At 50.9% G+C, this 22,282-nt stretch overlaps 1 protein-coding gene across 12 annotated transcripts in view; it reads right to left on the minus strand.

Moving 5' to 3' along the window:
- Window positions 1-1,005: 1,005 nt before the first annotated feature.
- Window positions 1,006-22,282, minus strand: part of ITPR1 (inositol 1,4,5-trisphosphate receptor type 1) — a 160,341-nt gene continuing 139,064 nt past the window's right edge. For all 12 annotated transcript variants that reach the window (XM_032121349.1, XM_032121350.1, XM_032121355.1 and 9 more), the window contains 5 exons: window positions 21,006-21,145; window positions 19,410-19,575; window positions 17,821-17,981; window positions 6,851-7,012; window positions 1,006-2,381 (listed from right to left, as the gene is read on the minus strand). In XM_032121349.1, coding sequence (XP_031977240.1) covers window positions 2,292-2,381; window positions 6,851-7,012; window positions 17,821-17,981; window positions 19,410-19,575; window positions 21,006-21,145 — 719 coding nt within the window. In that variant the 3' untranslated portion in view covers window positions 1,006-2,291. The remainder of the gene's footprint in view (window positions 2,382-6,850; window positions 7,013-17,820; window positions 17,982-19,409; window positions 19,576-21,005; window positions 21,146-22,282) is intronic.

Here is a 22,282-nt window from a genome sequence, read left to right on the forward strand (position 1 = left end):
AACCTCCCTTTTTGCATCTCCCCACACCTCCTGGGAAGGCACAACCGCAGTGAGAACCCCGGGTTCCACCCCGTTGGTTTTCACACGGATCACAGAGCAGAGCAGGGCTGTGCCAGTGCTGAGGCACCCGGTGCTTCTGCCTTTTTAAGGTAAAGATGAAGCAACACCGCACATCCTCAGGGGTGTCCTCTCAGGCTGTGCTCAGCCACCTCCCTCTCACCTGACTGGCAGAGGCTCCGGGAAGCCTGACAAATTTGTGTGTCTCCTTATCCCTGGATGGCAGGAGGGGAAGGAGTGAGTCAGGTACATCTCTGCTGCTCAGGGAAAATGAAATCCTGCTCCTCCACTGCGCCACGCCGGCTGCGCGCCGTGCTCCCTCTGCACACACCTCGCTGCAGAGGGGAAGGCAGATTTACCAGGAGATATATATGGAAATCCAAGTGATTAAGGAGTCCCAATCTCCCCGATAAATCTCTGCCTCGAAGACTGCTGGTCAGGCTGCCCTCCTTCCTCCCTCCCTCCCCCTTGGGTGTCCTGCTGAGCTTTCCTGATGACCTGAGCTAGGGACACGCACCCACCACAGACAGTTGTGTGCACTTACCAGATTAAGGATGATTAATTGTACCAGGTAGTTCCTGCTACATCTTAATCAAATACACATAATCAGCAACGCTGCTGTGCACACGATACTTGGAGCTGGAGGGGTTTTTAACTCTCACATGCTCCAATGACAGCCACAAGCCTAAACTATCAGTGGGGAGAGTGTGAAGTATCCCAACCCAGAGTGACCGCAGGTGAAGTCCCTTGGGTGCCAGTGCCTCTCACTGCTGGAGGAGGGACATGTTCTGGTTTCAAAAAAACCAACCTCTGCCCCTCTGGGCACTGGGAAAAGGCCCATCCTTACCTGCCAGGCCCCTGTGACGCTGCATCCCAGGACATGTGGGTGTTACAGAACTGCCACATGCCACCTTGGAGGGCACACAAACCACCAGCAGCCTCTGACCATAGAGTATTTTGCGTCATTTATTTAAATACCTATGTTTATGCATTTACAAATTTTTATAGCTCTGTCTGTAGCTTTTTTTCTTTTTTTTCTTTTTCTTTTGTAGACAGTATTGCAGAGAAGTCAGCTTCTGTAAAATGAGGTCCATGTATAAAACTATGCAGCGGATTGGAGAAAAAAACCCAACCAAACAACAACCCAACAAGTTTCCTTTCACACTCTGGAGAATCAGAAACCAAAGAAAGTGACCGAATGAAAGGGAACAGGGAGAGGAAGGGGTGGGACAGAGCAGCCTCAAACCAGTGGCTCTCACACAAGCATTACACACATCAGTGCTCAGCTACAGGACACGTTTCAATCGGTGCAGTGCCTGTTTGCTAAAGCTTTAGCAGGCACGTAGGTCTCTAATGAAAAAATAGAAGGAAAGGATCCTACACACGGAGAATGCAAAGCCTGGACAGCCCCGGCATCGGTCCTGGGAGACTGCACCGACTCGCCAGCAGTGCATCCTCATTCCAAACTTCATTTTGCATAAAAAGTTCCCTTTAAGAAATCTTAGCATTTAAAAAACCCGGTGTCTGAGCTCTTCTAGCCTCAGTATTCTAAAGAAATCTCTTGAAAAATACCTCCTGCTTTCCTCACTCGGAAGCTTCAAAATAATGTTTTGCTTTAATCGATACCAATTGAACAGCTCACGGAGTCCCAGCGTCATCCCTGGGAGGAAGAGGCAACAAATATGGCATTGCAAGATATTTACACACATGGTACAAAAATGTCCAAGGGTATGAAAAAATCACCAGTTACACAATTTTGCAGCAGCCTCATTTACACCTGTAATTTCATACCATTTATTACATTGTACTAACACACCAGATCCAAAGATGTGCACTCCCTTTAGGACATTCAGGAGTTCCAAATATATTGTGATTGCATAATTCATATTGCACAATTGTATAAAAACATAAATACTAGCTATTCTATTCTTTTTTTTTTTTTTTTAAATACAAAATACATGTCACATAGTCAAATAATCTTTTCAAGTGCAATTCAGGTGCTCTCTTTAGTCCTTCCAAGAAAAAGGCAATTTTGATAGTTTTGGCACAAAGTTTAACCTCCGTCCCGTGCCAACAGTTCTAATCACAATCTACACGCCCCCAGCTTGATAGAGTAGCAGTCATATACATCTAGTATAAAACCTGGGTATTTACAGGATGCACAGAAGGTACAGGGAGCAGCCTCCGGGCTGGGATGGTTCGGGGTGTCCCGGAGGGGCCGTGACCCTCCCGGCTTAGGCCGGTTGCTGCTGCAGGTTCACATTCATGGGCGGGGGGTGTCCAAGGAGACCGATGCGCTGCTTCTGCTTCCTCTGCTCCGTCATCTGGAAAATGAACAAGTTTGCTCATTAGGCCTCGGCGCTTCCTGTGCGTCAGCTCGCCCAAGGGCCTGTTGTGCTTGGCGTTTGCTCCGAAGTGCTGGCTACACCCAGCGCCTGCTCCGGGGGCAGGGGGTGACTCCAGCCCCAGCCGTGCCCGCCCCGCGGTGGCCACGAGCCCGTCTGGGGGCTCGGACACTGCTGTGCCAGGGACAGCCCGTCTGGGGGCTCGGACACTGCTGTGCCAGGGACAGCCCGGCAGGGCCCGGTGGGCAGCAGGAATCTGTGCGGGGAGCAGCCTGCAGAACCCTCCCCCATCAGGAATTCTTTCTAACCCGTCCAGCAGACTAGACGAGAGGGCGGAAAAAGGGGCGAGCCCCGCAGTCAGGCTGGGAATACCCTTGCCTTTGCTGGAAAAAGCTGAGCACTCCTGCTCTCATCCGGAGTGAGCCAACAGCCCTCCCCATCCGCCAGGGCAGGACTTAACCACCTCACTGCCAGACACCCCAAACCTCAGCATTCCCCATCTGCTTCCCAGTAATTAAATAACATTCCCCTGATCGGTGAACCGTGAACAGAAAATGGATCACTGTTATTACTGATACTGAGAAACGGCCACAATCCAGTGCTCCACTGCAGTTTTTTAAAACTTTGGGAGGTTTCTGACAAGTTACATAAGCCATGCAAGGAATGACTCTGGCTGGGCAGGGTCTTGGGAGTGAACAGCTGGATCCCACAGCTGGATCCCACAGCTCCCGCCACGTCCCGGCTGCAGAGGAGCTGACACGTGGGATGGCTCCCAGGAGCTGTGCAAGGGAACACCATGACAGCGCCTCATCCCTGCACCACCGAGGGCACCCAGGCTCCCCCAGGAGCCCCCACACCCTCAGGGCTCAGCACACCACAGCATGTGATCCACATTCCCATCCTGCTCCTGCTGCTCCTCTCAGCTACATTCACCATTTAACTTCTCCAGTTTTTGCTGTTTAATGACAAATGCCAGCCAATGTCACTACTTGTGGCAGCAACCCCAGGAGAAGGGAGGTGGTGTGTACATGTGCAGCTCACTTGTAACATGCTTGGGATCACGGAACTGTTGGAAGTTGGGAACGATCTCTAAGATCAAACCCAACAGTCAGCCCAGCCCCACCACCACGGTCACCACTAAACCACTTGAGTGCACCTGTTTAAAACCACCAGTTTCAGCGCTGATGGAGTTTCCCAACTGGTGCAGGGTATCCTGGTATGCCAGGCTGGCTGGCCTGGGGCTGACCTCGAGTCTGGAGTTCTCTGTGGGGAACGGGATTGCTCCAAACAGGCAGTGCTGGACAGCCTCCACAAGGCTCCTCTGCGGGCCGGACGTGCTGCACACCCCACACCTCACTGAGGGTCCAGTGGCACCCCTTTAACCACCAGGAACGGGGCTGAAACACCATCATTCCTCTTGAAACCATCGTTAACCTTGAGCTCAGCCCAGCACCGTGCTCGCTGCCTGGCCCAAGGGGAGGCAGAGCTGCTGTTTCCCTTTCCTGAGGGCTGACGGCAGCCTCCCGAGGCCAGGGCACACCTGCTCCTCTGCACAGCTGCTGCAATTCCCTTCACAAAACGCCCTAATGCTTCACAGGGAATGGGAGCAAGAGGAGAGGGGTCTTCCCAGAGCTCTCTGAACACACACACCCCCCACTCCCTGCTGAACCTGAATGTTAAACTGCTTCCAAGATAACCCACAAGTGGAAATGCAGAGATGCTGCGAGGACTCAGCTTAAAACTGCCCCTTTACATTAATTATCTTCACTGAGCAAACCAAGAGTCACAATTTCACACTGCCAATAAACTGATTCAGAGGAAGCACGGAATAAAAACGCAAAGAAAGAGGAATAATGAAAAGGGATTCCAGGAGATATTTTTCAGGCTGTGTAGAAAAGGGGTGGTGTACCCTGGTGCAGGTTTTTGTAGAAGATGTGGCTTTAAAAAAAGGGAAGAATAAAGCAACCAACCATAAATAAGAGGGAGAAATGCAATTTTAGTGTCGACGCAGAACATTATTAATCCTGCAGAATGCTTAATGCTTGTGTGGAGGGCACAGGGCTGCAGGAGGGAGCAACTTATTGCCATCACATTTACTGGAGAGTGAATCTCCTGCAAAAGCTTTCCAGTGACAGCACACCTGGGCTAACAGGCAATGAAAGCCATGCACAGCGAGTCCCCAGGGAGCTGCCAGGCCCTGGAATTGTGCTGACAGGATCCAAACACAGCCCAAGGGGCCCGGGTTTCAGCTGAGCCAGGCTGGGCTCCCCGATAACGCCTGGATCCAAAGGTTATGGTGAGTTGGAGCTGCCTCCAGGAACAGGGCACAGGCAGGGGCAGCAATCCCACTGGACACAGCACCTGCCGGTGGGGCTGCTGGCAGCTGAGTCACCCTGAGTCACACCTGGAGGGCAGGGGGGCTGCTCCCAGCCAGGGCCCGGCCCCAGGAGCGATACTCACACCCAGTGACACCGGAGGAGGTGCTGGGAAGGATTTCTGGGTGATTACATCTAATCCCCTGCTGCTGCAGACAATTATGGTGTAATCTTTTTGCACAGAATTAAAGTGATCAGGATTTTAATGGCTCTTGGTGCACTTTGGGGAAGCAGGCGGGCTGGAGCTCGGTTTCTAATAATTAGTCTCCAGAAACCTAACGAGCTTGAAGAGCAAATGAATGAGAGGTTTTCCCTTTATTTAATTACAAGAAAATAAATACAAATAAAAATTCCCTGAGTTAGTTCCTTTCCTGGAGACAGTTCCTGATCAGGAGGAGGGATATACTGGCTTTGTCACGTAATTGGAGCATCCTGCATCTTCAGCAGGGTTCTCAATAATGGTACTTAGGGGAATTCCTAAAAGCTATCACCACATTAATGAAGCTGGTTTCCTCTCTTGCTTTTACAGTCAAATAGCTCTCTAAAAGCTAAACCCTTCATTCTTATTTTCACAAAGAGCGAGAAGGGGTTTTAGTGCTTGGTCAGCCAAGAGGGCTGCGAGCTCCAGAAAGGAATGTGTCGTGAGGCAGCGCTGGCTGCGGCCGGGGGGGAGACTCCTGTGACTGCAGAGCACTTTGAGTCAGAGCCTTCAGCAGGGAGACACCAGACACATGGGTCAGGGTAATTGTTTCCAGGCAAAACAGCGAAACCACTGCCCAGCAAGAACTAAAGCCCAGACAAAAGAGCAACTGCCTCTGCCCTCCATCCTCAGACCAACTGGAGCAAGGGGCTCTGTGGCACCGTGCCTGAGAACTAATTACAGCCCGGGGAAGCGAGGTTGTCAGCTCCCAGTCCCCCACATTAATCCCTTCCTTGCACTCCGCAGGGTGCTCGGGACAGGGCCCAGCTCCAGAGCGTGATTGGAAGGCAGCAGCCGGATCTCAGGGAGTACCGGCTGCCAGGGACGCCTGATAGAGGAATGGTTCCTGGAGAAACCCAGCCAGCCCAGCAGAGATGGGATTGGTGTTGGGAGAGGCACTGACCCAGAGCCACTGGGCCACTCTTGCCCTGGGCAGCTCCATCCTCAACCCGGGTGTAAGTCAGAAATTAATCTTACCCACTGCCAATACCTACATAAAGTCACTAATTGAACCATCTGGCTGAGGTTATTAACGCACAGAGATAAGCAGCCACCACAAACAGCTCCCACCAGCACAGGCAGCAGTGCTTTCCCTGTTCCCTCCAGTGAGGCTGGAATCCCTGTGGACAGTGACCTAAAGCCCTGATGTCTCTGTCTTCCACAAAGCCATCGCTGGGGTTGGGCTGGGAACCAGCCTCACGATACCCTCGTGCCCAGCCAAGGCAGAAGCCAACCAGCTCTTGCTGCAGAGAAGCTGCTGCACCAGAAAAGCACTCGGAGGTGTGCGGAGCGCTCGCTGGTTCCGCAGCAGCAGCGCTTGGTGCAGTGCAAACCTCTCCTGAGATGTGTGTGCTGCAGGCTGAGGGTGGCAGCAGCCAAATCACATCTGCACAGCCACAGCACGGAGGGACCAGCAGCACCAGTAACCACTCGAGCGCTTCTCCAGTTTCTCGGTGGGTTTTGAGGTCCACACAGTGACACAGCCCTTGGATCAGTGTCACACCCTCTGGCTGACAGGATCACACTCAGCTCTTCGGGTTAAAACCCCAAACAACAACAACACCACCACACACACAGGCTCCCTGCACCAGCCAGGACTGGTTTAGGTTAACTCTGGTGATTTTTTTAACACAGGTTTTCCCTTTCTTAAGTGGGCACTCTTACTTACACACAACACTTCCAGTTGGGTCAGCACCAGACAGGTCAGCTGGGGCACAGGGCTCTGGAGGGCCATCTGGTTTGTTCACTTCTTTCCTAACCACGAATTACTCTGGGAAAGCTCTCCCTGGGGTTTGGAGAAGCCATGGAGCTGCTGGTCTGAGGGGCTGGCGGGAGCCGTGTCCTGCCCACCGCGGTGTGTGGCCGCTCCTTACCTGATCCTTGAGCTCTGAGAGCTGCCCAGAGAGGTTGGTCACAAGCTTCATGGTGGATTCCAACTTCTCCTGCAGGTTCCTCAGCTCGTTCTGCTCTCCCTCTGAGTCGCTGCTGACCAGTGACATGGCCCTCATCCGGGGGAACCAGTCCAGGTTTCTCTCCTGAGGATCACACACACCAGGGCACAATTAGAGTTTGCCACATGAAAACCTGCCCTGAGAGCACAGCACAGACAGCTCTAAAGCCACGGGACATTCCTCGGATGCACCAGCTCTGTACTTATCTGCAGTTATCTGCAGTAACCTGCATTTGCATCTTATTGGAAAGTTTGCAAAGTGCCTGCCTGAGGCACTGAGGCGATGCAGCCGCTGGGAATTGGGGCTGCTCAGGGCCAGGCTTCCTCTCCAGCTACTCACTGCCCCAGCCCTTGCTCCCTCACACACACTTCAGGATAAATGCACAAACACTGGACATTAAACCAGCCCAGAGTTCACATCTGGACAAGCACTTCCCAGTGCTAGAAATCCGCTGCCATCTTACAATCTTCTAATTGTGTTTGAGGAAGATTTTCTGCTTTTTTGGTCAAGCAAAGCTTGGCTGTGATCTCTGATAAAAGAAACCAAGTTCTACCTGGAAATTCTTCCGTAGCTGAAATACTTCCTTTTTAATGAAAAAGAAAATCATATTTTGACTGTCTGGTTCAGGCTAAAATGTGGGACAGACACATCACAATGCACTGCTTGTTGGAGAGTTTTCCTTCAGCCACACAAATTCTTTACTATTCCATGTCTGAATTACAGTCAGGAATGTCACTGGACACACACTCAGTTTGAGGAGCCTGTACAGAGGCTCACAAAGGCACTCGTGTAACACACCAGAGATGTTAAAAATAAAGGCAGGAGCGGAACAGAAAGCCACAAAAGAGGAGGAGGGGTGCCCCCCACGTCCTGACACCTTACAGTTCAACATCAAACTGGCTTCCCATCTAGTCTGGTTCTCCTCCCACGCTGGAGATACACACTGAAATGGAAGCTGAACTCGGGCTGGCTGAGATAAAGGTGTGTGTGCTCTCCCAGGTGACACAGCTGGGAAGGTTTAAACACACCAGACAAGGTGATGGGTGACTGCATTAACACCAAGGGATGCTGTTAATCAAAAATCAATCACCACTGCTGATTAACGGTGACCAAAGCTCGCCCCACTGTGCTGGCCAGGCTCTTCTCTGGGCTCTCAGCTTGTTTTTGCAGCACTGCAAACTTCTGGCTTTTTGTCATTCCCTGCCTAAATCTCCAGCTCCAACCTGCTTCCCCTCCATGCTCCCCCTCATTCCCAGGAGCATCCATCCTGCTTAATCAGGGCTGTGCACCTCTACAGAGAGCTCCAGTCACATCCTCTCTGCAATTGAGATGCGATGCCAAGACTCATCAGCTTAAATTAGCTGCTTCTGATCTGCCTGGAGTTTCCTTTTGCCAGGATGAGAAGGCAGAAAGCAGGCCCTTTCCCATGCAGGCACCACAGCATTCCCACGTGATGCAGAACTGCCAGGAAGGCTGTTTGCTCCTGATCTCTGTTTACAGGGCAGATGGTTTCTGCTAATAAAAGAAAAAAAAAAAATCTATGTACAAAAAAAAATATGCCTTTATCAAGATGAGTGCCAAAATATTTTGGACTTTAGGAAACGCCAGTCCCACAATTAAGGTTTAATAGTAGGAACAGGCAACATTGCACTGTGTTCTTCCAGCTGTAGTAAAAGCCTCATTAGGGAGCAGGGGGCAGCTCAACATTTGTGCTCAGGGCCAGCATCTCCCACCCAGAAAAAAACTACATCAACTGCACTTCCCTGTGCTCCTCCAGGGAAGAAACCAGGACAGAGGACAAGGAAAATCAGACTAAAACATAATTTATATTTGCAGGTTTGCCTGGACCCTCAAGCCCATGTCCTGAGGTTTCTAGGCAGACACAGGAGTCCTGAAGCTCCTGCCTGCCCCTATTTCCCTTGTTCCCAAAAACATTTCTAAGGCCATCCCCAAAGCGTTCCCAGGTCCCATTCTTGAGAAGGATGAAAGGGATGCGGGAAGCACCAACCTTCCCTACCTGCAATGTTTCATAACGAATACCCCAAGCACTTTCCAACATTACTCTGCAGTTTAAGCCAACGCTGCAGCTGCTGCAGAGGCTGTGACTTGATCGTTCCAGGCCCGGAAGGTGAAATCAAACAGCACCCACAGCTTCTGCAGCCTCCTCAGAGCTTCCATACTCACTGGGTTTCTGAAAGCCCCAGCCCTCAAAGTCGCTAAATCTTGGCTTTGATTTGGAAAAAAAACCAACAAAGCACCTCTAGTTCTCATGCCAATGTTCAAAGATTAAAACCAAACCACATGAACTCCATGGGCTGAGGAAGGGGAAGGCTGAGGACAAGGAGACACAGCCCTCTGGGGTGGCTCACTGACCCACCTGGGAAAGGGTTAACAGGCACCTGGAAATTCCCTGTGCAGGGACAGCCTCAGCGAAGGACCTGGACATCCCTGTGCCCACCCTGGCTGGGCTGCACTGATCTGCCTCCCCATTCATGCAGCTCATTAGCACCACCCAAATGCAGTATTTATCTGGACACGTCCAGCTGCCATCTGGCAGGAAACAAGGGGGTGTCCACCCAAACAGGGTGGGAAAACACGGGGAGAGAGGTGCAGAGAAATCCCTGTGGATGCAGGGAATGCAGGCAGCAGGGAATGCAGGCAGCCTGGAATGCTCTCTGCCCCAGGCTGGTGCCGGGACTCCCGGGAGAGGACAGAGGGAAGCTGCCAGCACAGCAGGACACAGCTCTGCCTCCTGCACACACTCTTCATCCTGGATTTACATGGGAAACCTTCAGCCTGTTCTCCAGCCTCCCCCAGTCCCACAGAGAGGAGCTGAATGTGACCAGGCTGCTGACACACAGCCCATCCCTGTCCCTGCTGGGAGTGTGGGGGTGTTTTCTTTCAAATAAATAAATATTTAAGCAGAGCCAGCACCAATGGAACTCTGAAAGGTCAGGGGATGGTGATCCTGCTGGGCCAGCCCGGCTCCCGGCACTGCCACTCAGGGGTCAATGAAAGATTTATATCTCCACGATCCAGTTTCTGCTGAACTTCAGCTCAGCCCTGAGGTGCCTTTAGATACGGCCTCATGTCCCTCTTGGGGCTTTAGAGGTGTTTTAGAGGCACTGAGTGAGCCGGGAGAGGGGAGGCAGCCCGTGCTCCTGTGCAGCTGCTGGCACCCACGGACCGATGCCTTTTGCACCCTCTGCCCTGGGATCCTGGGGTGCCCTCAGCTCCCCGTTCCCCGGGTGCCGCTGTGCCCTCAGCTCCCCGTTCCCGGGGTGCCGCTGTGCCCTCAGCTCCCCGTTCCCAGTACGGGTGCAGCTCCCTGTGCTGCAGCAGCCGGAGCGAGCGCAGCCGCTGACGGAAGCTGGCTGACCGCAAGGGCTGGGTTTCGGGTTGCAGCTCTCTTCTAGGTAAAGTTGGAAAAGTCCCTGTTGTAAGGCAAGTCTCACCGAATCTCAGACACGGGGGTGACGGGGGTGACGATCCCCGCTTGGAAACGCGAGGAAGAGGAAGCGGTGCTGCGTGATGCACGCGCGATTCATTCTGAGAAGCGCCGGCTCCTCCCGGCTTCTGCCGAAGGGTTGGTTCTGAGAAAGGCCGAGAGGCGACCTCAGCACGAGCTGTGCCAGGAGAGGCAGCAGCTCTGCTCCTCTTGGGCAAGGGATGGCAGCTCATAGCAAGAACTGCTCCTCTCCAGGGTCTCCGTTTATCCAGCTACCCCTGTGCCTGAGAGTGCTGAAGGGCTAATTCAGCCCTCTCCAAAATAAATCCTACAGCTGCCATCAAAGGGCTGCCCAGCAGCCATCAGTTAACAGAATCACAGAATTATTGTGGTTGGAAAAAACCTCCAAGATCACCAAGTCCAAGCTGTGCCTGATCCCCATCTTATCACCAGCCCAGAGCACTGAGTGCTATGTCCAGTTGTTTCCTGAACACAAGCAGGGAAAGGTGGCAGCAGCAAATTTCAGTTTCTGTCACGGGAAGTTAAAAATCAGACCCACAAAGCTACAGAAGAGCTCTGTGAAGCACTTTGAAAATTCATGTTTGTTTGTGGTGAGATGGGACTCCTCTTGGGTCTTTCTTGAGCTTCCTGGAAAAATCCCCACACCAGGTTCTCTCCCTGCTGCAAAGGGCTCACCATCACTTCTTCCACACTGAGCTGCACTTCTCCCCTCTATAAAAACCAGCACTTGCCAGTGTCCCCCCCTCCACACTCAGAACACTCCCAACTCCTCACATGCCCTGTGTTGTTACACAGGAGGCTGATGACACAAGGTTTAGGGTGCGATAACCTCCTTTTCTCTGTTGCCAGAGGTTAAATACCCAAGTGGCACATGGGCTGGCGCAGAGCGGGGAACCTGGAACACCGACACAATTGTCAAAGGTGAAGGGTGACCATGGCCCTACAGCCCTGAGACAGCTCTGCTGTGGGAGACTCACTGGAGCCCAGCCAAGCACCACTCATCCCGATGGACTGCGGGAACAGGATTCCTGAAGGCCATGTCCTGCCTCCTGAAAGGATAAGGCCACCTCTCCACACCAACTCCTCCAGGCTGTTTGCTTCCCCATTGAATTAGGGCACGTTACACCTCCACAGCTGGGCAGGACAAAATTCCCCAGCAGAGGCTGAGCACCCCAGCTGGTGGCAGCGGCTGCTGTCACCCACTCTTGCACAAGCATCCGTCCGGGAGCGCCCGCGGGGTCACGGCGGTGACTCAGGGCCAGCCTCGCCCCGGCCCTGGGCCACCTCCTCGGCACACAGGGCCCCCCGGGGCTTTCTGGTCCCAGCGGGTTGTGTTCCCAGCGCGTCACCCCGCGGTTTCCAGGCAGGAACCTTCCCCCCTTTCTCCCAGGGTGCTGGCGCTGCTCCAGGAGCAGGACACGGCACCCACCCTGGCAGCTGTTTGGGATCCACCCAAACCCCAGCACGTTATGCAAACATCCCATTCCCCAGAACTGGCCCCAAGCCCTTCCTTCTGCTTTCATCCACCCAGGCCCTTTTCATACACACACTCAGCCCAAGGGAAACCTTCGCCTGGTCAGCTGGTATACCAACCCGACATTCCCAGCATGCATACCAGGTGGTTTGTCAGGGAAAACCAAGCACTGGGCCATGTGGGGTTCCTGTCAGCAGCAGGAGGGTTTCCTGCAGCTCACCTTGGGGCAGTCAGCTCACAGGGTCCAGAGAATCCCAGAATAGGTTGGAAGGGATCTTAAAGCCCATCCAGTGCCACCCCTGCCATGGGCAGGGACACCTCCCACTGTCCCAGGCTGCTCCAAGCCCCGTCCAGCCTGGCCTTGGGCACTGCCAGGGATCCAGGGGCAGCCACAGCTGCTCTGGGCACCCTGTGCCAGAGCTGGGGAAGATGACCAACCCTTTCTCCCAGTGCAGCTCCTGGTTTGCACCAAGGGTGGATCCAGTTCCTTCCCTATGTGAGCATGAAGCTCAGCCCGTGCCTGTGACACAGTGTTTCCAGCAGCCCAGGGCCTGCTACCAAACACTCTTGGCTCTTCCATGCCTCTGCCATGATTTCTTGTTTAACCCTGTAATTATATTGGCTAACTCTGGCCAGCTATCTCAAGATGCAGCTTGTTATGAAGTTACCACCAAACTAAGCGCTGTCAGCTCCAGGTCACATCCTGACCTCCTTGGTCCTCCTCCTCTCCCAGCCTGCACCAGTATCGTGGTGACCGGTAGCCCCAAAACCCCAATTTCCTCATCTGTAACCGAGGTATTTGCACGGGCTGCTCGCTCCTGTGTCTGCAGCTTGTTTGCTCAATACTGATATGACAAATCTCTCCTATTTGACTCTGCCTGAAGTACAGGATTTCCAGGCACAAATGACAGATGAACATCGCTTAGTTTCCAACACTTTCTCAGACTGTAATTTCATGTACGTATGTCTTTCACCAGTGCTGGAATCATTAAGGCCCTTTTGGAATGCTTTGGGTTGGATGTATCATGGTCTGCCCTCGTCATTCCTGTAGGTGCTGCAGTGCAAAGCCAGTCTCGGCCATCTCCAGCTGAACTGGATTTCATGGAGAGCCTAGGACACAGCCACTCCTCAAAACCATCACCACTTGGGAATCCAGCATTCCTGCTGGGTTTCAGAGCACAGTGACTGTCCTTGCTGGGTAGCTCCCTGGGAAAGGCTTCAAGTCACACTTGCACTTCTGGAAGGATGCAATTTAAAAGCCTGACCCTGATGGAACCTTCTCTTTGCACAGCAGGCTGTGCCTTGGCAGCTGCTCAAACCCAGAATGAGAAACACCTCCCATTACAGGACAGAGCTCAGGACACAAAGGAAAAAGCCCAATAATATATTTAAATCCCCAGGTTTGTACACAGATGTTAACTAAGGTACAAAGGGAAATCTGTAGCCTTCATTTCCATTCCAAATTCCTTAAAGGCTATCTGTGCCATCACTCCTACTTGTAAACGGTCCATTTCAATGACAACACAATCCAGATTTGGAACTCAGTGCCCTCGATCTGGACGTGGCAGCTTGGGCAACCCTGGCACCTCTGCCTCACTTCTGTAATAAAGGTTGTTAATGACACAGATCCTGCTTGGATTAAAAACATGGGGAAAACCGCAGGAGCTAGTGAGGAAGCTCTGTGCTGAAAACTTTTCCAAAGCAGCCTTTATTTTTTAATAAGCACATTTACGTGCACAACCCCTGACAGTCGTGGCTCGTACCCACACTGCTCAAGGTGCAGAGCAGGGGATGCAGGAGTTGGGCATGCAAATATTTGTCTGTGCTGTGACAGCCCATGCAGCTGCCTGCAGACAGCTTAGGAATGCACACAAACCCCGGGTGCCTGTGTGGTTTTCTCTGTACCGAGCTGCAGACTGAGAGATTTTACATATTCTAAATGCCTGCGCACAGCTGGCTGTGGCAGAGCCCTGCCAAGGCCCCGGTGACAGCTGAGCTGGCGGGGCTGCCGTGTTGCCCAGGCTGCCACAGCAACTGCAGGCAAAGGCACAGAACTCCAGGAGGAATTCTCAAGCCAGGATGGGAAGATAAGACATTTAAATGAACTAGTCTGCAGGGAGTTGCACGGAGTTCACATGAGTCATTTGGGTGTGGATGTCAATGTCTGGCCAAGGCGATAAGTGGATCCCCCCACCTCCCACACACAGGGTGTTATTCAGACATCACCTGATCTTCCCGGTGACTGCAGAGCCTCGCAGGAACGGGGCCTTTGTTCCTGGGAATCACGGCAGGCACCAGGCTGCCGGCTCTGCAGCACCCTCCGCATCCTCCCCGATAAAGCCTCCCCAAAGGCACGGACCCAGCCCCGCTGTCTGCAGCGCCCATCCGCAGGGATGGAGCCAGACGGATCCCTGCTCCGGCCAGGAGAGCTGTACAAACACCAGGAATTAAAGAGCGTCTCTGCTACCAGGAGATGTTTTCTCACATCCTGCAGCACTGCCTGTGCCGTATTAAATTGATATTAAGGAGGTGGCTCCGGGATGCATTTCCAAGGGGAGCTGCTCCATGCCAGGCTGCTGAATGCCATCTCCTGACATCCAGGAGGCTGCTGGGCTGGGCAGTGCTGGGCAGGGGCAGCAAGGCAGGGATGAGCCAGGGCAGCAGTGAGGTGACACAAGCTCAGCTTGTCCCACACCCCCATCTCCCCGTGCATCTCCAGCGATTCCCAGCAAAGATTCCTAAGATACCCCGAGTTTCACATCATCTGTGGCAGCAGGCACATCCCTCGCTGATGAAAGGGAGTATTATCCCTGTTTACAGGGGAAGGAATTCCAGCCTCCATCAGCAGCCTGGACCTGCAGCTACAAGCCCAGGGCAGCCTGGCCCTGCATGGGACTCAACCAAACCAGTCCAGATCCCAGAGCCACCAGCAGCCCCATACTGGTGCCAGAACAAGGTATGGGAGGGAGAGCGACAGTGCTGGAGGTTGAGAGTCACAGCAGAACAGTTATTAGATCATGTTTTATAGAATCCCAGAACCCCAGACTGGTTTGGGTTGGAAGGGACCTTAAATCTCATCTCACTGCAGCCCCATGGGCAGGGACACCTTTCACTTGCCCAGGCTGCTCAGGTCAGATCACTGCTGGGTTTTTTTTAATTTTGATTTTTTGATCAGTCTTCAGTGCTCTAAACTCAACTCTGTTTCCAAGTGTACCTGTTGACTTCCTTCCTTGTGATGTGTTTGAACTTAATGAGCTTCTGTCTGTGAAGAAATATGGAATTCACTAAAGAACTGTAGTTAATCATTGATTTTCAAGGCTACAATTTCTTCTAATGTGGGGTCAGGTTCCTGCAGGGTGCAAGATGAATGCTATGGGCCAGATCCAGCTCTGCCATACCCAGTACAGTGGGAATCCTCAAAACTGCCTCTCTACACACATTATTTTTAGACAAGAAAACATCAAAATTCAAGATCACTCTTAAAGGCTCCTGAATATTCACTAACGAAATTGTCCAGGATTCTTTTGATACCACAGTGATTAAAATATCTTTAAAGCACTGTACAAGCAGCACTGGAAGCAACTCACAAACTGACAGTGGATATAATTTAAGTGTCCTAAATTCTTTATTTTTTTTTTCCTGTTCTGTAGTGTTGGAACAACCCACAAATACTAAGTGGCAAAGGCAATCTTTAAAATGGTATTTTCTTAATTTTTTTCTTTCATTTACCAAAGGGTGGAAGTCCAAGTTTTCTGAAGCTGTTTTGTTGGGAGACAGAGCACAGGTGAAACATTTGAGGTGTGTTCTGCCATCACAGTGGGACTTGGAGCACAGGGTGCTTCCTACCCCATCTCCTAAAAGTGGGTACAAACAGCAGCTGGTCCCACACAGCAGCCCAGGGAAGACGTGCCCCATCTCTGTCACCATCCAAGATGCTACAGTGCCACCTTCAGTCGGAAATACGGGAGGAAAATCCCTTTAAAAGCCAGCCATGCCCTGAGGAGGCTTCCCAGGAGAGGCTGGTGGCTGTGACATGAACGAGCCCATGGGAAACCAGCACCTGCACAGGGACTCTCTGCCTTGGCAATCACAGACATATTTAATGCTTTCCTTGGTCTGTCCTTCTGCATTCAGGGGACTTTGCCCAGAGAGGCTGAGGCTGGGGACTCCCCATCCTTGGCAGTGCCCAAGGCCAGGCTGGACACTGGGGCTTGGAGCAGCCTGGGACAGTGGAAGGTGTCCCTGCCACGGCAGGGGTGGCACTGGGTGCTCTTAAAGGTCCCTTCCAACCCAAACCAGTCTGGGATTCTATGAAGACAGAAAGCTTGAGGAACAGATGAACCAGGCCCCACCCAAATTACCCCGAAAAACACCTTAAACAGAAAAAAAAGCACTTCTGACTCTTACAGCAGCATTTAAAACAAGTCTGGTAAAGAAACAGATTCATCATGTTTTACTCCCAGATTTTAGGGCAAAAAGGGAAGTTTTAACGTTAAAGGACACAGGAAAGAAATTGATTTTCAGAGCAAGCTTTGCCAAATGACTCCTCAGGAATACAAGGACTGCAGAGGACTCCAGAGTGAGGGCACAGCAGCCTGAGCCTGGGGCAGGATGGTGACAGAGCACTGAGGTGAAATCCAGATTTCCTTCCTATTCCACACTCATACAGCCCTTTCTGAGACCTGCTCTTAGTTCTTCATTTAAAACTGGCTCATGAAGTGCAAAACCCCCCAGCTACAGACACACTCCAGACCTCTACCTAGAGCACACGGTTACATAAAATTGCATCAGCATGAGACACTCTGGCTATGCATAATTTATCCCTATTCCCATCCACACACAGTAATTAGCCCTTGCTGACACTTAATGAATGGGAATTCTCATAGAAGTTCTCCAGTGTTTGTGCTTCATGCAAACATAGTGACTAATTTTTGGTTCTTATCTAATTCAAACTGTTCATCTGAAATAAGGAATTGGTTGGCAGTTGAAACTTCCTTTAAACTGGCTTGAACAGCAGCGAAAACACAACACAAAATTGTCTTTTAGAAGCAAAAGCACAACAAAAAATTGTCTTTTTGAAGGAAAAACCCTTCAGAAGTGCAGTGCTTGCCCCTGAAGTCATGTGTGCTGCAGGGGATAAAGGAAGGGAGCAATATAATCAGCCAGACTAGAAAGCAGCAGTGATGCACTTGGTTATCTCACTGTGCTAATCCTCTATCAGGTGACTGCTCACAAGATTTCTTTAAGCCCTCATTACTGAGGTGGAAATCCAGAAGTAGGACGGACACTTTGGTGACCCCAAAATAACACGTTTGACCTCAGAGAGGGCTTGGGGGGATTTACAAACCCTCCCCAAGGGAGGTGGGTACCTCACAGCAGAAGAGCTGGGAGGGGAGTCAGGAAAGTACTCTGCTATAAAGAAACCAGATTGGAATGGTGTAAATCAAACAGCTTTTGCTCCCCAGCCAGAAGACACGAATTAGTGACTGGGCTTCGGATCTAATTCCAGGAGCTCTGAACCTGCAGCTTGGCAGAGATGAGGCTTTTAATTCTCTCATTAAAAGCCCTTCCAATTGAGTAGACATTAATTGTAGTTTTCCACAATAATAAGCTCAAATCATATGACAACAAATCCTACAAGTCAGTTGGAGATATTTATACCAGGACAGGTTATAACCTGTTCGTTGTGCTTCAGACACTTCCACCAGCTTGAAAATCCTCTCTCTAAATGTGAATTTAAGGCAGAACAGGTTCTCTTCCCCTGATCCAAGCCTTGGGGACTACCTGGCTGTCACCACTCACTGTCACCTGCTCCAGCACACACACAGAGTGCCCTGGAGGCTGGGAACTCACAGGTACATTTACAAAATAAATACAACACAGAGCACTGTACCAAATATTCCACTGGATTGGTCTAATCTACAACAAAACCCACAGCTCCAAACTCACCTTGATCATTTCTGCCACGTAACTCTCTGGTCCCGTGTATTCTGTGGAATCTTTGACTTTCACTAAGACAATAAAGCACAAATAGTGCCACATGTTGTGCTCTTCCTTAATGTGCTCTTCAAAGGTGACCGTCTTGTTGTCAAACTTATCTCTCTCCAAACCTGTGGGAGGGACACAGGGAGAACCCTGAGCGTTTGCCAGCCAGGAACCAGGAAAATCAGCTCTAGCACAAAACCAATTTCTGAAGTCTGCTGCACTGCTGGAAGTCACAGTCATTCTGGAATGGACACTGAATAACGGGATAAAATCTGACAAATGCCCAGGGAGGAGAGAAAGAGGAGAGAAAGAGGAGAGAAAGAGGAGAGAAAGAGGAGAGAAAGAGGAGAGAAAGAGGAGAGAAAGAGGAGAGAAAGAGGAGAGAAAGAGGAGAGAAAGAGGAGAGAAAGAGGAGAGAAAGAGGAGAGAAAGAGGAGAGAAAGAGGAGAGAAAGAGGAGAGAAAGAGGAGAGAAAGAGGAGAGAAAGAGGAGAGAAAGAGGAGAGAAAGAGGAGAGAAAGAGGAGAGAAAGAGGAGAGAAAGAGGAGAGAAAGAGGAGAGAAAGAGGAGAGAAAGAGGAGAGAAAGAGGAGAGAAAGAGGAGAGAAAGAGGAGAGAAAGAGGAGAGAAAGAGGAGAGAAAGAGGAGAGAAAGAGGAGAGAAAGAGGAGAGAAAGAGGAGAGAAAGAGGAGAGAAAGAGGAGAGAAAGAGGAGAGAAAGAGGAGAGAAAGAGGAGAGAAAGAGGAGAGAAAGAGGAGAGAAAGAGGAGAGAAAGAGGAGAGAAAGAGAAAGAAAGAGAAAGAAAAGTGAAAGAGAAAGAAGAGAAAGAGAAGTGAAAGAAGTGAAAGAAATGAAAGAGAAAGAAGAGAAAGAGAAATATGAGAAAGAAGGGGAGAATGAGAGAAAAGAAAGAGGAAAAAAGATGAAACAAGAAAGAAGAAGAAAAAGAGGAGGAGGAGGAGAAGAGGAGGAAGAGGAAGAGTAAAGAAAGTGTAACAAGTACTGCTTATATTTATTATACATAACAGAAAAATTTTGGTTAAAAAAAGGCAGCAACCCTGTAGCAAGCAGTTTGTTGGATTTCTTAACACATCTCCTATTTTTAGGCAAACTGATAGCAAAAGCAGCATTTGCTTTGCAGCAAACTTCCAAAGGTTATCCCGTCAGGCTGTGTGTTATGCAACATGGCAGGACCATGTCAGTCAACCACAGCACCTCCATTCCCAACCTCCTGGTGGGAAAAGCTTCCACAGGCACCACTCTGCACGCTTGGAAAAAATGACTGTTTATAAAAATCTCTCCCATTCCAATAGGAAACTGTTCTTCGAGGCAGAGGAGAAACAAGAACAAAAGTCTTGAGGAAAAATGGTATCCTGAGCATTCCCCATCTGCTCCTGCTGCCAAGCTCCAGTGCACGTGGTACCCAGGAACATGAACTGGCTGAGGAATGCAAGGAAGAACAGCCAGTAATTCAAGAGCTTTTTCCTGTGAGTTTGCTGCTATCCCTGGCTTACCCAGAGTAACCCCTTCTTGTTAAGTGTGTCTCCACACTTACCACAAATAAAGCAAGTAGTTTTTAAAATTTCTTCTTTCTTCTGTTTTTCACTCCTTAAATCAGCAAAAGTGTCAATGATCACCCCAAAAATCAGGTTCAGGACAATAATGATGACCATGAAGAAGAACAACAGATCATAGATCACTCTAGCAGCAAAGAGAGGTTCCTGCAAGACACACATTTGAAATATTAACAGCCCAAATAGGTGCACATCTCACCCTTATTTACCACCCTGTCCCACACCTCTTTCCCTGAGAGTCTCCACTGCTGATGCTCTCCAAGGGTAACTCACAACTCAAAACATTCAGTGAAAGTAAAATGCAAAACTAAAATGCAAAATCACTGAAAGAAAAGCCGAATTAGTCAGCTGCCAGTGTGGGATCTCTGCAGAGCTGCTCTTTCTGTGTCCAAGGTTTTGGACACTCACTTTCAAGAGAGAAAAAACTCTTCTCTCACACACTGAAATTTGTTCTCACCCCTCCCTGAAGCCCTTCCAAATTATATCCTTATATTAATCTGCTGTATATCAACAGAGGATCCCATTAATTGCATTTAACAACCTTATAAATGAACGCTAAGCTGGGCTTTTCAGTACACATTCCATATTTACTGCAGGCCTGAATACCCAAAATATCCACCCCCCATTTTCACAGCCATCCTGCCAGTCAAGTGCCAAAGTTATTATTAAGAATTATGTAACTTTGTAAGCTGAAAGTAAGGCTAAATAATAGAAAAAAACATTGGGATTTCAGGTAAAACAAAAAGCATTGGTCCCCAATGTGGCTTTGGGAGTGACAGCCTGAGCCTCAGATCACAGAATCATCACAGAATCATAGAATGGGTGGGAAGGGACCTTGAAGCCCATCCAGTGCCACCCTTGCCCCAGGCAGGGACACCTTCCACCGTCCCAGGCTGCTCCAAGCCCCAGTGTCCAGCCTGGCCTTGGGCACTGCCAGGGATCCAGGGGCAGCCCCAGCTGCTCTGGGCACCCTGTGCCAGGGCCTGCCCACCCTCACAGGGAACAATTCCTTCCTAAATGATGGACACAAACACCTTCAACAGCAGTCAGAGGGGGAGCCAGAGGGGTGCTATGGAAAATTCCTGCTGCTTAGCCTCGTCCTCACTCTGCTGATGGCTCCAAACCACATCCATCCTTCCTCCCCCACACTCCCACTAACCCAGCCTGGTCCATGTCCTCTCATCCCTTCCATTTGACACGTTACCTCTCCTTAGGGATGCTCCCACAAAAACTCTTGCCACTGGCATCCACCAGCTACCACAGCGTTTTCCTCTGCCACCTCACATTCCTCCCTCACTAGTTCGTACTCATCTCCTTCCTTCAGCTCCTCAGCTCCCAGCACACAGGCTGTTGGCTTCTGGGCCCTACTCTGGACAGCCCACAAGCTACAAAAGCCTGGGTAGAAGGCTGTAGAAGTGGCTGGTGTTTAGTGTGACCCCCAGAGATGTGACTACAGAACCCCAGGAACAGCGCGATGCCTCCCCGTGTTTGGAGCAGTGCACACACACTCTCCTCAGCAGAGCAGATCCCAGCCCTACTCGGTATCACTCCTCCACCCCCAGTCAGTGGTAATTTACCTCTTTGGAAGGTTTCCTGAGCACATCACCTACTCCACCCCCGCTCCTGAGCCCGTGACTCAGTACAGTAACAATGCACATCAGCAGCGTCTCGCACGTATGCTCCTTGTTCTCTTCCTCCATCTCCTCAGTGATCAGCTCTGGGAACACAGCAAGCAAAGACACGTTTCACAGCCAAGATTAGCTCTAAATCCTCCTCTCCATTCTTTGCTGGTTATGCTCTCTCCCCCCTCAGACTGCCAGCCTGTGTTGCAAATCCCTGTAGGTTCATTCCCCAAATAATCACAGAACAGTGTGGGCTGGAGGGACCTCTGCAGATCATCCACCCAACCCCTGCCCAGGCAGGGTCAGCTGGAGCAGGTGACACAGGAACACATCCAGGTGGGTTTGGGATGTCTCCATGGAAACTCCATGATTCCCTGGGCAGCTGCTCCAGGGCTCTGCCCCACCATGGAAAGAATCTCTTCTTCATGCTGAGGCAAAACCTGATTTAGTTTATGGCCATTGCTCCTTGTCCTGTCACTGGGCACCACTGGAAAGGGTCTGGAACCATTCTCTGACACCCCTGGGGGATATTGTATGGATTGACGGGATCCCCTCTCAGTCTTCCCTGGACTAAACAGGCCCTCAACAGTCTCTGCCCGTAAGGGAGATGCTCCAGACCCCTCCATGGCCTCCCCTGGACCCTCTCCAGAGCCACCCTGGGAGCAGATCTCCTCCCTGCCCTCCTCTCCCCACCGCCAGTTTTCTTTTGTGCCTGAACTGCTGCCTGTGACTCGGTGAAATCTCTTTCCATCCCTGCCTGCATGCACAGCTCAGATCACCAGATGCCTGTTTATACAGAATCCGAGCTTTTTGACAGCTCAGAGGACAAAGTGTTGCCTCTTCCACTCTCCCCTGGTGCCTGACAGATTGCACAGCCTTTGGGCTGCACTCAAAATGGCAACTTCCACTCAGAGCTTTCAAATGGCTAAAATATCACTGCTTGTGGAAACAGCATTTTGCTAGAAAAGCAACACACTTTTTTGACCTTCTCTTCACTTGGCTCAAGGCTCCAACTTCACTGTTTCACTTGCAGAGCTGCTAGAATTCATTCCCTAACCTGATACACTCCCCCTGTACCCATTAAAAATCTCACGACTTTCATTTCATCACAGAAATGCTCATGAGCAGATCCCACCTTCCCACAGCCAGCCCTGGAAAGGCCCCAATCCCTGTGCAACCCTGAAATAACCAAACCCCAAGAGCAGTGGCCAAATGTGGGGCATCATGAACAT

Source organism: Corvus moneduloides, chromosome 11 (assembly GCF_009650955.1).
Source record: "Corvus moneduloides isolate bCorMon1 chromosome 11, bCorMon1.pri, whole genome shotgun sequence".
NCBI lineage: Eukaryota > Metazoa > Chordata > Aves > Passeriformes > Corvidae > Corvus > Corvus moneduloides.